Below are 12,602 nucleotides of genomic sequence, written 5' to 3'. Positions count from 1 at the left end.
AATTTTGCCGCCCCCCCTTGGCTCTGCCCCTGACTGCACCCCCTTTCCCCTGCCCATGTATACGGTGTAGGTGGCAGGGGTCAGAAGTGTGTAATGCACAGAATGCAGGGGAGTGCAGCGTTGCGGGGTGCGCTACATACTGCGTGCAGGGTTGAGGGATGCACTACGTACTGCGTGCAGGGTTGCAGGGTGCTATTCGTACTGATTGCAGTGTTGAGAGGTGCGCTAGGTACTGTGTGCAGGGTTGAGAGGTGCGCTAGGTACTGTGTGCAGGGTTGAGAGGTGCGCTAGGTACTGTGTGCAGGGTTGAGGGGTTTGCGCTAAGTCTTGAGTGCAGGGTTTTGGGGTGCACTAGGTACTGCGTGCAGGGTTGAGAGGTGTGCTAGGTACTGAGTGCAGGGCTGCGGGGTGCGCTTTTTGGATAGTGCAAGGTTGTGGGGTGCGCTAGGTACTGTAACTGAGTGCAGGGTTGAGGGGTGTGCTATGTACTTCATGCAGGGTTAAGGGGTGTGCGTTAGGTAGTGAGGAGGGGGGGAGGAGAGGGGGATGGAGAGTAGGAGGAATGGAGGGGGGGTGGAGAGGAGGGGGTGTATAAAGAGGAAGGGGGGAGAAGGAGGGGTGGAGGTGTATGGAGAGGAAGGAGGGGAGGAGAGGAGGGGGTTTATGGAAAGGAAGGGGGGGGAGAGGAGAGGTGGATGGAGAGGAGGGGGGGGGGGGAAAGGGGGTTGGAAGGGGGGGAGAGACGAGGTGGGGAGGATTCTCAATTAGTGTAGGCTGCAGAGTGCATGCTGGGAGTTGTAGCCCGTCATCCCAACAGCATGATGGATGTGGAGCCCCTCAGAACCACTGCAGATGGCATGCTGGGCATTGCAGTCCATCTACCTCACTGCACAGGGCATGCTGGGCATTGCAGTCCATCTGCCTCACTGCAGAGGGCATGCTGGGCATTGCAGTTCCTCAGGATCACTGCAGAGGGCATGCTGGGCATTGCAGTTCCTCAGGATCACTGCAGAGGGCATGCTAAGCATTGCAGTTCCTCAGGATCACTGCAGGGGGCATGCTGGGCATTGCAGTTCTTCAGGATCACTGCAGGGGGCATGCTGGGCATTGCAGTTCCTCAGGATCACTGCGGTGGGCATGCTGGGCATTGCAGTCCATCTGCCTCACTGCAGAGGGCATGCTGAGCATTGCAGTTCCTCAGGATCACTGCAGAGGGCATGCTGAGCATTGCAGTCCCTCAGGATCACTGCAGAGGGCATGCTGGGCATTGCAGTCCCTCAGGATTACTGTGGTGGGCATGCTGGGTATTGCAGTCCATCTGCCTCACTGCAGAGGGCATGCTGCCCAGCGTGCCCACTGTAGTGATCCTGAAGAACTGCAATGCCCAGTATGCCCACCACAGTAATCCTGAGGGACTGCAATGCCCAGCATGCCCTCTGCAGTGATCCTGAGGGACTGCAATGCCCAGCATGCCCTCTGCAGTGATCCTGAGGAACTGCAATGCTCAGCATTGCAGTTTCTCAGGATCCCTACAGTGGGCATGCTGGGCATTGCAGTCAGTGGCGTCACTAGGGGGGGGCCAGAGGGGGCCATGGCCCCACCAAAACTAGTCTGTGCCCCCCCATGTGCCCCCCCAATTTATGTGCACAACAAAAGTCATGGATTCTCATTCTGCGTCTCCGCGGATTGATGGGAAGCCAGGCAGCTGCAAGGAGAGAGAGTAGAGCTGTCAAAATGTAGCTCTGATGTCGGGGATGGGCGGAACTGTTATGCGGGACCCGCCCTCTTTGTCAGACAGCCCATGCACAGACAAACAGCGGAGGTTACATTGCTGGGGAGGAAGGAGACGGGGAGGGACTGATTGTAACTACTGTATGTGGACACAGCAGTGTATAATTCAGGTTTATTATACATGCTGTGGGTACACATACAGTAGTTATAATCAGTCCCTCCCCATCTCCTTCCTCCCCAGCCAGCAGGGATGGGGGGAGAGGTGGGCAGTGAAGGCACCTTGGACAGTGGCGTACCAATGGGGGCGGGCCGGGTGCCACGCACTAGGGGGTGTCAGCCGGTGTCCTGCCCAGCGTGTTCTGACAGATCCTATGTGCAGTGGCTGCTCCTTCAGTCTGCTGCTGCTGGCAGGCATCGGCGGTAATAAGGGGGCGGGGCCTCGGCGGGAAGAAGGGGGCGGAGCCTCGGCGGGAAGAAGGGGGCGGAGCCTCGGCGGGAAGAAGGGATGCAGCCTCGGCGGGACGGAGCATCGGCTGGGAGAAGGTGAGTGCCCAAGTACAAGTGTAAAGTGAATAGGGAGGTAATTGGCGCTGCCAGATGTAATTACACAATTAAGTAAAGTGTAGGTGTCAGTGTGGGGGTGTCAGTGTAGGAGGGGTCAGTGTGGGGGTGTCAGTGTAGGAGGGGTCAGTGTAGGGGGCTCAGTGTAGGTGTCAGTGTGGCGGGGTCAGAGTACGTGTCAGTGTGGGGGTGTCAGTGTGGCGGGGGTCAGTGTAGGAGGGGTCAGTGTAGGTGTCAGTCAAGGGGGGTCAATGTAGGGGGGCTCAGTGTAGGAGGGGGGTCAGTGTAGGTGTCAATGAAGGGGGGTCAGTGTAGGTGTCAGTGTAGGAGGGGGGTCAGTGTAGGGGGCTCAGTGTAGGAGGGGGGTCAGTGTAGGTGTCAATGAAGGGGGGGTCAGTGAAGGGGTCAGTGTAGGTGTCAATGAAGGGGGTCAGTGTAGGTGTCAATGAAGGGGGTCAGTGTAGGTGTCAGTGAAGGGGTCAGTGTAGGTGTCAATGAAGGGGGGTCAGTGTAGGTGTCAGTGAAGGGGTCAGTGTAGGTGTCAATGAAGGGGGTCAGTGTAGGTGTCAATGAAGGGGGTCAGTGTAGGTGTCAATGAAGGGGGTCAGTGTAGGTGTCAATGAAGGGGGTCAGTGTAGGTGTCAGTGAAGGGGTCAGTGTAGGTGTCAATGAAGGGGGTCAGTGTAGGTGTCAATGAAGGGGGTCAGTGTAGGTGTCAATGAAGGGGGGTCAGTGTAGGTGTCAATGAAGGGGGGTCAGTGTAGGTGTCAATGAAGGGGGTCAGTGTAGGTGTCAATGAAGGGGGTCAGTGTAGGTGTCAATGAAGGGGGACAGTGTAGGTGTCAATGAAGGGGGGTCAGTGAAGGGGGGTCAGTGAAGGGGGTCAGTGTAGGTGTCAATGAAGGGGGGTCAGTGTAGGTGTCAGTGTAGGTGTCAATGAAGGGGGACAGTGTAGGTGTCAGTGAAGGGGTCAGTGTAGGTGTCAATGAAGGGGGGTCAGTGTAGGTGTCAGTGAAGGGGTCAGTGTAGGTGTCAATGAAGGGGGTCAGTGTAGGTGTCAGTGTAGGGTAGGGAGGTTAGTGTAGGAAAGGTCAGTGTAGGAGGGTTAGTGTAGGAGGGGTCAGTGTAGGTGTCAGTGAAGGGGGGTCAGTGTAGGTGTCAATGTGGGGGGGAGGGGTCAGTGTAGGTGTCAGTGAAGGGGTCAGTGTAGGTGTCAATGTGGGGGGGGGGTCAGTGTAGGGGGGTCATTTTAGGAGTCAATGTGTAGGGGGGGTCAGTGTAGGGGGTCAGTGTAGGTGTCAATGTGGGGGGGGGGGTCAGTGAAGGGGTCAATGCAGGGGGGTCAGTGTAGGGGTCAGTGTAGGTGTCAATGAAGGGGGTCAGTGTAGGTGTCAATGAAGGGGGTCAGTGTAGGTGTCAATGAAGGGGGGTCAGTGTAGGTGTCAATGAAGGGGGTCAGTGTAGGTGTCAATGAAGGGGGGTCAGTGTAGGTGTCAATGAAGGGGGTCAGTGTAGGTGTCAATGAAGGGGGTCAGTGTAGGTGTCAATGAAGGGGGGTCAGTGTAGGTGTCAATGAAGGGGGGTCAGTGTAGGTGTCAATGAAGGGGGGTCAGTGTAGGTGTCAATGAAGGGGGGTCAGTGTAGGTGTCAGGGAAGGGGTCAGTGTAGGTGTCAATGAAGGGGGACAGTGTAGGTGTCAGTGAAGGGGTCAGTGTAGGTGTCAATGAAGGGGGACAGTGTAGGTGTCAATGAAGGGGGACAGTGTAGGTGTCAATGAAGGGGGGTCAGTGAAGGGGGGTCAGTGAAGGGGTCAATGAAGGGGGTCAGTGTAGGTGTCAATGAAGGGGGGTCAGTGTAGGTGTCAGTGAAGGGGTCAGTGTAGGTGTCAATGAAGGGGGTCAGTGTAGGTGTCAGTGTAGGGTAGGGAGGTTAGTGTAGGAAAGGTCAGTGTAGGAGGGTTAGTGTAGGAGGGGTCAGTGTAGGTGTCAGTGAAGGGGGGTCAGTGTAGGTGTCAATGTGGGGGGGAGGGGTCAGTGTAGGTGTCAGTGAAGGGGTCAGTGTAGGTGTCAATGTGGGGGGGGGTCAGTGTAGGGGGGTCATTTTAGGAGTCAATGTGTAGGGGGGGTCAGTGTAGGGGGTCAGTGTAGGTGTCAATGTGGGGGGGGGGGTCAGTGAAGGGGTCAATGCAGGGGGGTCAGTGTAGGGGGGTCATTTTAGGAGTCAATGTGTAGGGGGGGGTCAGTGTAGGGGGTCAGTGTAAGTGTTAGTGTAGGGGGGGTCAGTGTAGAGGTCAGTGAAGGTGTCGGTGCAGGGGTCAGTGTAGGTGTCAGTGAAGGGATCAGTGTAGGGGGGGTCAGTGTAGGTGTCAGTGAAGGGATCAGTGTAGGGGGGGTCAGTGTAGGTGTCAGTGAATTGGGTTCAGATCCCCATAGACAGGTCCCATCCTTCTACTTATTTCTTTTCCTACCTTTTTATCAAGCACCTTTTTTTTGCTTTTATGGGTCAAACTGGGAGGAGTATGTGCTTCATTGGTGTACCACCCCATGTCTGACTTCCCTCTCCTCTCCTCTCGACCCCCTGTTCTCCTCTCCTCCTCTTCTCTCCTCCTGACCCCCTGTTCTCCTCTCCTCCTCTTCTCTCCTCCTGACCCCCTGTTCTCCTCTTCTCTCCTCCTGACTCCCTGTTCTCCTCTTCTCTCCTCCTGACCCCCTGTTCTCCTCTTCTCTCCTCCTGACCCCCTGTTCTCCTCTTCTCTCCTCCTGACCCCCTGTTCTCCTCTTCTCTCCTCCTGACCCCCTGTTCTGCTCTTCTCTCCTCCTGACCCCCTGTTCTCCTCTTCTCTCCTCCTGACCCCCTGTTCTGCTCTTCTCTCCTCCTGACCCCCTGTTCTCCTCTTCTCTCCTCCTGACCCCCTGTTCTCCTCTTCTCTCCTCCTGACCCCCTGTTCTCCTTCTCTCCTCCTGACCCCCTGTTCTGCTCTTCTCTCCTCCTGACCCCCTGTTCTCCTCTTCTCTCCTCCTGACCCCCTGTTCTCCTCTTCTCTCCTCCTGACCCCCTGTTCTGCTCTTCTCTCCTCCTGACCCCCTGTTCTCCTCTTCTCTCCTCCTGACCCCCTGTTCTCCTCTTCTCTCCTCCTGACCCCCTGTTCTCCTCTTCTCTCCTCCTGACCCCCTGTTCTGCTCTTCTCTCCTCCTGACCCCCTGTTCTCCTCTTCTCTCCTCCTGACCCCCTGTTCTCCTCTTCTCTCCTCCTGACCCCCTGTTCTCCTCTTCTCTCCTCCTGACCCCCTGTTCTCCTCTTCTCTCCTCCTGACCCCCTGTTCTGCTCTTCTCTCCTCCTGACCCCCTGTTCTCCTCTTCTCTCCTCTTGACTCCCTGTTCTCCTCTTCTCTCCTGACCCCCTGTACCATGCTCCATAGCACCCCATGTCTGACCTTTGACTGAGGGGGGGGGGGGGCATTGGGTGGAGTATGGGCGGTACTTTTTAAATGTGGGAGGAGCTTAAGCTGGACTTTAAAATGTGGGAGTGGTTATCAAATTTACCTTCGGGCTGAAGCCCCTGGTCTTTTTCCCACCTAGCAATGCCCCTGCTAGCAACACAACAGACAGGCCGGCGGGTGTATGTATATATATATATATATATATATATATATATATATATATATATATATATATATATATATATATAAATTGCGTTTTATAGTTGGCCCCCTACTTTTGATCCCGTCCCCCCATGTGCCCCCCCTAAATATAAAAGCTGGAGACGCCACTGATTGCAGTCCCTCAGGATCACTGCAGAGGGCATGCTGGGCATTGCAGTCTGCCAGCTAAGTATCTTTAAACCCAAGGCAAGGCCATGCTGAGAGCTCCCCTATGGTACTTACCACAGACAGTGAAGTTGTAGTAGACAGTAGTCGGCACACTCGGCTACAAGTCATGTGGCTGCTCTGACTATACACTGACTTCTCTCTTCAGCACGCTGCTCACTCACAAACCACGCCCCTTCACCGGCAAATTGTACACAGCTATAGATGCATAGTCAGTACAGTAGTTGGACCCGCCCCCTCCACCTTCTTCTCCACCCACCAACCACTGTTGTAGGGGACAAAGGGGCGGAGCCCCGCATATCGGCCCCGCCCTTCCCGACATCAGAGAGTGCATTTGACAGCTCCAGGCCACCTTCTTCTCCGCCCACCAACCACCCACCGCTGTTTTGTCTAGAGACTACAGTATACAGGGGACAAACGGGTGGAGCCCCGCATATCGGCCCCGCCCTTCCCGACATCACAGCATCAATTTGACAGCCAGCTCCACCTCCACTCCGCTGGCTTGGGATTCAAGGTATGCTGCTCCTTCTCAACAAGTGCTGAAGGCAGAGAGGGGGAGAGAGAGGAGAGCGAGGAAGGCAGAGAGGGAGGGCGGGCGCCGGGAGGGCAGGCGCCGCCCCCACTGATGTGCGCTCTAGGCCACCGCCTACCTTGCCTATAGGTAGCGCCGGCCCTGCTAATGATGATAAATAGAATCCACCTGTGTGTAATCAAGTCTCCGTATAAATGCACCTGCACTGTGATAGTCCCAGAGGTCCGTTTAAAGCGCAGAGAGCATCATGAAGAACAAGGAACACACCAGGCAGGTCCGAGATACTGTTGTGGAGAAGTTTAAAGCCGGATTTGGATACAAAAAGATTTCCCAAGCTTTAAACATCCTAAGGAGCACTGTGCAAGCGATAATATTGAAATGAAAGGAGTATCAGACCACTGCAAATCTACGGAGACCTGGCCGTCCCTCTAAACTTTCAGCTCATACAAGGAGAAGACTGATCAGAGATGCAGCCAAGAGGCCCATGATCACTCTGGATGAACTGCAGAGATCTACAGCTGAGGGGGGAGACTCTGTCCATAGGACAACAATCAGTCGTATACTGCACAAATCTGGCCTTTATGGAAGAGTGGCAAGAAGAAAGCCATTTCTTTAAGATAGCCATAAAAAGTGTCGTTTAAAGTTTGCCACAAGCCACCTGGGAGACACACCAAACATGTGAAAGAATGTGCTCTGGTCAGATGAAACCAAAATCTAACTTTTTGGCAACAATGCAAAACGTTATGTTTGGCGTAAAAGCAACACAGCTCATCACCCTGAACACACCTTCCCCACTGTCAAACGTGGTGGTGGCAACATCATGGTTTGGGCCTGATTTTCTTCAGCAGGGACAGGGAAGATGGTTAAAATTGATGGGAAGATGGATGGAGCCAAATACAGGACCATTCTGGAAGAAAACCTGATGGAGTCTGCAAAAGACCTGAGACTGGGACAGAGATTTGTCTTCCAACAAGACAATGATCCAAAACATCAAGCAAAATCTTCAATGGAATGGTTCACAAATAAACATATCCAGGTGTTAGAATGGCCAAGTCAAAGTCCAGACCTGAATCCAATCAAGAATCTGTGGAAAGAACTGAAAACTGCTGTTCACAAACGCTCTCCATCCAACCTCACTGACCTCGAGCTGTTTTGCAAGGAGGAATGGGCAAAAATTTCAGTCTCTCGATGTGCAAAACTGATAGAGACATACCCCAAGCGACTAATGCCCCGTACACACGTGCAGATCGTCGGCCGAACGATCGGCCGTCTTTTGTCCCCGGGCTGTCATGTCTGTTGAAAAGTGCAAAAGACTGCACAAGAATTTTGTCCGCCGACTACAGCCGACTGCAGAAGTGATGTCATGTGATGGTTAACTTTCCCTGTGTTTTTTCTTTTCTGAGCATGCCCAGTCTTGCAAATCTGCTGTCTGTCGGCCGAATTCTGTACTGACTGGCGAACAATCGGCCGCTCTGGTGTCGGCATACAAAAATTTTAATGCTTGCACGACAGATTCTTTTCGGCCGAAAGTGCGCTGTTGGCTGTCGGAAGCATCATACTAACAAGCCGAAAATCGGCCGATCGTTCGGCGGCCGAACATTTTCGGCCGACAATCTGCACGTGTGTACGGGCCTTTACAGCTGTAATCGCAGCAAAAGGTGGTGCTACAAAGTATTAACTTAACCACTTTACCACTAGAGCATTTTGCTGTCTTACGTCTGAGCCACTTTTTGTGATTCGGCGCTGTGAGAATTTAACTGACAATTGCGCGGTCGTGCGACGCCATACCCAAACTAAATTTACGTCCTTTTTTTCCCACAAACAGAGCTTTCTTTTGGTGGTATTTGATCACCTGTGCGATTTTTACTTTTTGCGCTATAAACAAAAAAAAGAGCGTAAATTTTGAAAAAACAACAATATTTTTCAAATTTTTTTATATGAAATTCCCCCCAAAAAAATGTAAAAATCAAAATTTTTTAAAATTTTTGGCCAATTTGTTTTCTGCTACATATGTTTGGTAAAAAAATTCACAATAAGTGTATTTTGATTGGTTTGCGCAAAAGTTATTGCGTTTACTAACAAAGGGAAAGATTTCTGTCATTTTCGGTGCTTTTTTTTTTAACGCGTAATGGCGGCGATCTGCGATTTTTTTGCGGGACTGCGACATTGCGGCGGACAGATCGGACCCTTGACTGACATTTTTGACACTTTTGGGGGTACCAGTGACATTACTGCAGTAATCAGTGCTATATATATGCACTGTTACTGTAAAAATGACACTGGCAGGGAAGGGGTTAATTTTATTGGAGAGGGAGGGGTTAATGTATGCCTGGTGCTTACTGACGTGTGGGGGGGGAGGTGACTGTGTGAGCCAGAGACAGATCGGATGTCCAGCTATGCTGAACACTCCGATCTGTCACTCCCTGTCAATTGGGAGATCCGCCCGCTCTGTTTACACAGGCGGGCGGATCTCCACGCTAGATCCCCGACGATCGGGGCAGAGCAGCGGCGATCGCCGCTGCTCCTCCCCTGGCCCGACTCCCGCTGTGACTGAATACAGCGGGAGCGAGCCTCCGGCGGCGCGCAAGCGCCGCCCACAAGGGGGAGTGTCTGACGACGTAGGTCTACGTCGTCAGACGATAACGAGCCACTTTGCCGCAGTAGTACTACGGTACTCAGTGGCAAAGTGGTTAAGGGGGCTGAATAATTTTGCACGCCCAATTTTTCAGTTTTTTATTTGTTAAAAAAGTTTGAAATATCCAATAAATTTCGTTCCACTTCATGATTTTGTCCCACTTGTTGTTGATTCTTCACAAAAAATTACAGTTTTATATCTTTATGTTTGAAGCCTGAAATGTGGCAAAAGGTCGCAAAGTTCAAGGGGGCCGAATACTTTCGCAAGGCACTGTAGTCCTGTGCCATTTGCCAATAAAAAAAAAAATATGTCCCTGGATTTCATTTTAAAAAACTGGTCACCCTATTCCAATAGCGCTCCTACTTGTTGAAAAAAGTGCCTTGGTGGTGCCCCAGAATGATGATATTCCTGCAGTGGTACACGCCTTATTATTAGGGAAATGCTTTTCTTTACTTTGTAAACAGTTGCAAAGACACTGTTGATCCAATAATCATTTATAGTAAGTAGTTTTATAACTTAATTGAATTAGCTATTGATATTATCACCTAATAAGCTATTGATCTTATTTACCTAAAAGGTGAACATGGGGAAACCCATCTAGTGACTTTAGCTTCTCCATATTTCTCCAATACTGAATGGCTGGAGGTTGCTTGTTCCTGGAACTGCGAAAGACGGTGTGAAAACAGAGAAATGTTGTGAAGAAACCCATCAAGATGCCAAGAATGAGTGCCATCCATGATTTCTTGCCCGGAAAGAGTGTCATGGCTGTAAAGACAAGTGTAAAAATGTAATACATGGTTTAAAACTAACAAAACTTGCCACACTTAAAGTGATTCAAAGTTTAAGTCTAAATGTTTTTTACCCTAATATATTCCCTGCAGTATGGTTAAAAATGTTTAGCTACCTTTTCTAGCCCCCACTTAAACACTTCAGCTCTTCTCCCTTCACTTCCTCTTCTCACAGGAGACTAAAGGCCTATACACACGATAAGAAAATCGGAAGTAAAATTTCATCCGACGAACGATCTGCCGATTTTCGGATCGTTAGTATAGTGCTTTTGACAGTTGATTACGAATTTTCGTATGATAAAAGCTGAATGTGCAGGCTATAAAATTTTTACCGTAAGTGAATGCAATGTCCAATTTTGTTTTAATTACCGTAGTATAGTTTTCATCTTATTAAAAATCATAAGAGTAAGACTACGCATGCTTGGAAACAAAAGAATACATACAAAACAATTCAACACATAACATCACTTCTGAAGTTGAATTCTGTCGTAACTAAAATTTTCGTATTTGAAGTAACCTCTTCACTTTTCATATGAGACCAGCATGCAACAAAAAAACGGACCAAAATACATCCAATAATCTGTACAAGGCTTTAGGCTGGCCATACACAGCTCGAATCTAAGCGGGTTTAGCAGGAAGTTGTTCGATCAATCAACTTTAGTACAACCAGCCAGCTGGATTCTCTTGCGATAATCGCTAGCGGCTGCTTTACAGTGCCTTGAAAAAGTATTCATACCCCTTGAAATTTTCCACATTTTGTCATGTTACAACAAAAAACAAAAATGTATTTTATTGGGATTTTATGTGATAGATCAACACAAAGTGGCACATAATTGTGAAGTGGAAGGAAAATGATGAATGGTTTTCAAAATGTTTTACAAACAAGTATCTAAAAAGTGTGGAGTGCATTTGTATTCAGCCCCTTTTACTCTTATACCCTTTAATAAAATCTAGTGGAACCAATTGCCTTCAGATGTCACCTAATTAGTCCACCTGTGGGTAATTTATTCTCAGTATAAATACAGCTGTTCTGTGTAGCTCTCAGAGGTTTGTTAGAGAACCTTAGTGAACAAACAGCATCATGAAGGCCAAAGAACATCCCAGACAGGTCAAGGATTAAGTTGTGGAGATGTTTAAAGCAGGGTTAAGGCCCGTACACACGTACCGATTGTCGGCCGAAAATGTTCGGCCGCCGAACGATTGGCCGATTTTCGGCTTGTTAGTATGATGCTTCCAACAGCCGACAGCGCACTTTCGGCCGAATAGAATCTGTCGTGCAAGCATTAAAATTTTTGTTGGCCAACACCAGAACGGCCGATTGTTCGCCAGTAAGTACAGAATTCGGCCGACAGACAGCAGATTTGCAAGACTGGGCATGCTCAGAAAAGAAAAAACACACGGAAAGTTACCCATCCCATGACATCACTTCTGCAGTCGGCTGTTGTTGGCCGACAAAATTCGTGTGCAGTCTTTTGCAGTTTTCAACAGATACGACAGCCCTGGACAAAAGACGGCCGATCGTTCGGCCGACGATCGGTACGTGTGTACGGGGCTTTAGGTTTTAAAACAAATATCAAATATTTTTAACATCTCACGGAGCACTGTTCAACCCATTATTCAAAAATGGAAAGAGTATGGCACAAACCTACCAAGACACGGGCATCCACCTAAACTGACAGGCCGGACAAGGAGACCATTCTCTTTAAACTTCTCTAAACCTCTCTAAAACTTTGGATTTCCTGTAACTTTCTGACCAGGTGGTAACCAAGGCCAGGGCCATCTTACCGAATGGGTATGCTGGGCAGTTACTCGGGGGGCCCCACTTGCCCGGGGGGCCCAACCTACCCAGTGACCCAGCCCCAGTCAAGCATTAGTCCTGATTCCCGTGTGCATCCTGCCGCTGAACTTAGCAGGTGGTAAGCGCCTGTCGGCCCTGCTCTGCTGTCAGCCCACAACTGCAGGAATGCCTGTCCGACCCCATGGGAACAGGGCCACACAGGACATTCAAGTCTGACCCCCATCTGTGTGTGTGTTTTCCATACCCAGCCGCCGAACCTGGAAGCTGTCATTAGCCTGGCACTGCTGCACCAATAAATATTGCCTTATCGATAATTTGCATTTTTATTCCCATGGGTGGTTGTGTAGGCAAGGCCCTAGTGCACTGCATTGCACAGGCCCTTTAATCCTCTTAAGAGAGAACTTATCAAGGCAAATACCAATTTGGGATCAGTAGTTTATAAAATATTGAATCTATTGGAAAGCACCACAGCAAGACAACTAGGCTTTTCAGACAGAAAAGTCAGCAGTGGCTGCTTACATATTTCTTTTGGCGCAGGTGTCCATGAGTAAGCTTTTACAGAATTTGACAATATCTAATGTTGCCACTAGGTGGTGCACAAGTACAACACTGTTATGAAAAAAACAAATTAAACAATTTTACTAAAGTTGGCAATGCACTATTAGAATTTTGTTTAAAAATGCTAGTTTTAGGAATATTCATTTGACTTCCTAATCATTAGTAAGGTCGAT

The 12,602-nt window shown here is 50.0% G+C and overlaps 1 protein-coding gene across 1 annotated transcript in view; it reads right to left on the bottom strand.

Moving 5' to 3' along the window:
- LOC309545886 (glycoprotein-N-acetylgalactosamine 3-beta-galactosyltransferase 1-like) overlaps positions 1 to 12,602 on the bottom strand; it is a 52,033-nt gene that overhangs the window by 19,223 nt on the left and 20,208 nt on the right. Inside the window, exon 2 of the mRNA XM_082245302.1 lies at positions 9,856 to 10,050. Within this exon, the coding sequence (XP_082101428.1) occupies positions 9,856 to 10,048 (193 nt within the window). The 5' untranslated portion in view covers positions 10,049 to 10,050. The remainder of the gene's footprint in view (positions 1 to 9,855; positions 10,051 to 12,602) is intronic.

This window comes from Pelophylax lessonae (genome assembly GCF_965119305.1).
Source record: "Pelophylax lessonae genome assembly, chromosome: 2".
NCBI lineage: Eukaryota > Metazoa > Chordata > Amphibia > Anura > Ranidae > Pelophylax > Pelophylax lessonae.
This window is presented reverse-complemented; position numbering and strand designations above follow the sequence as displayed.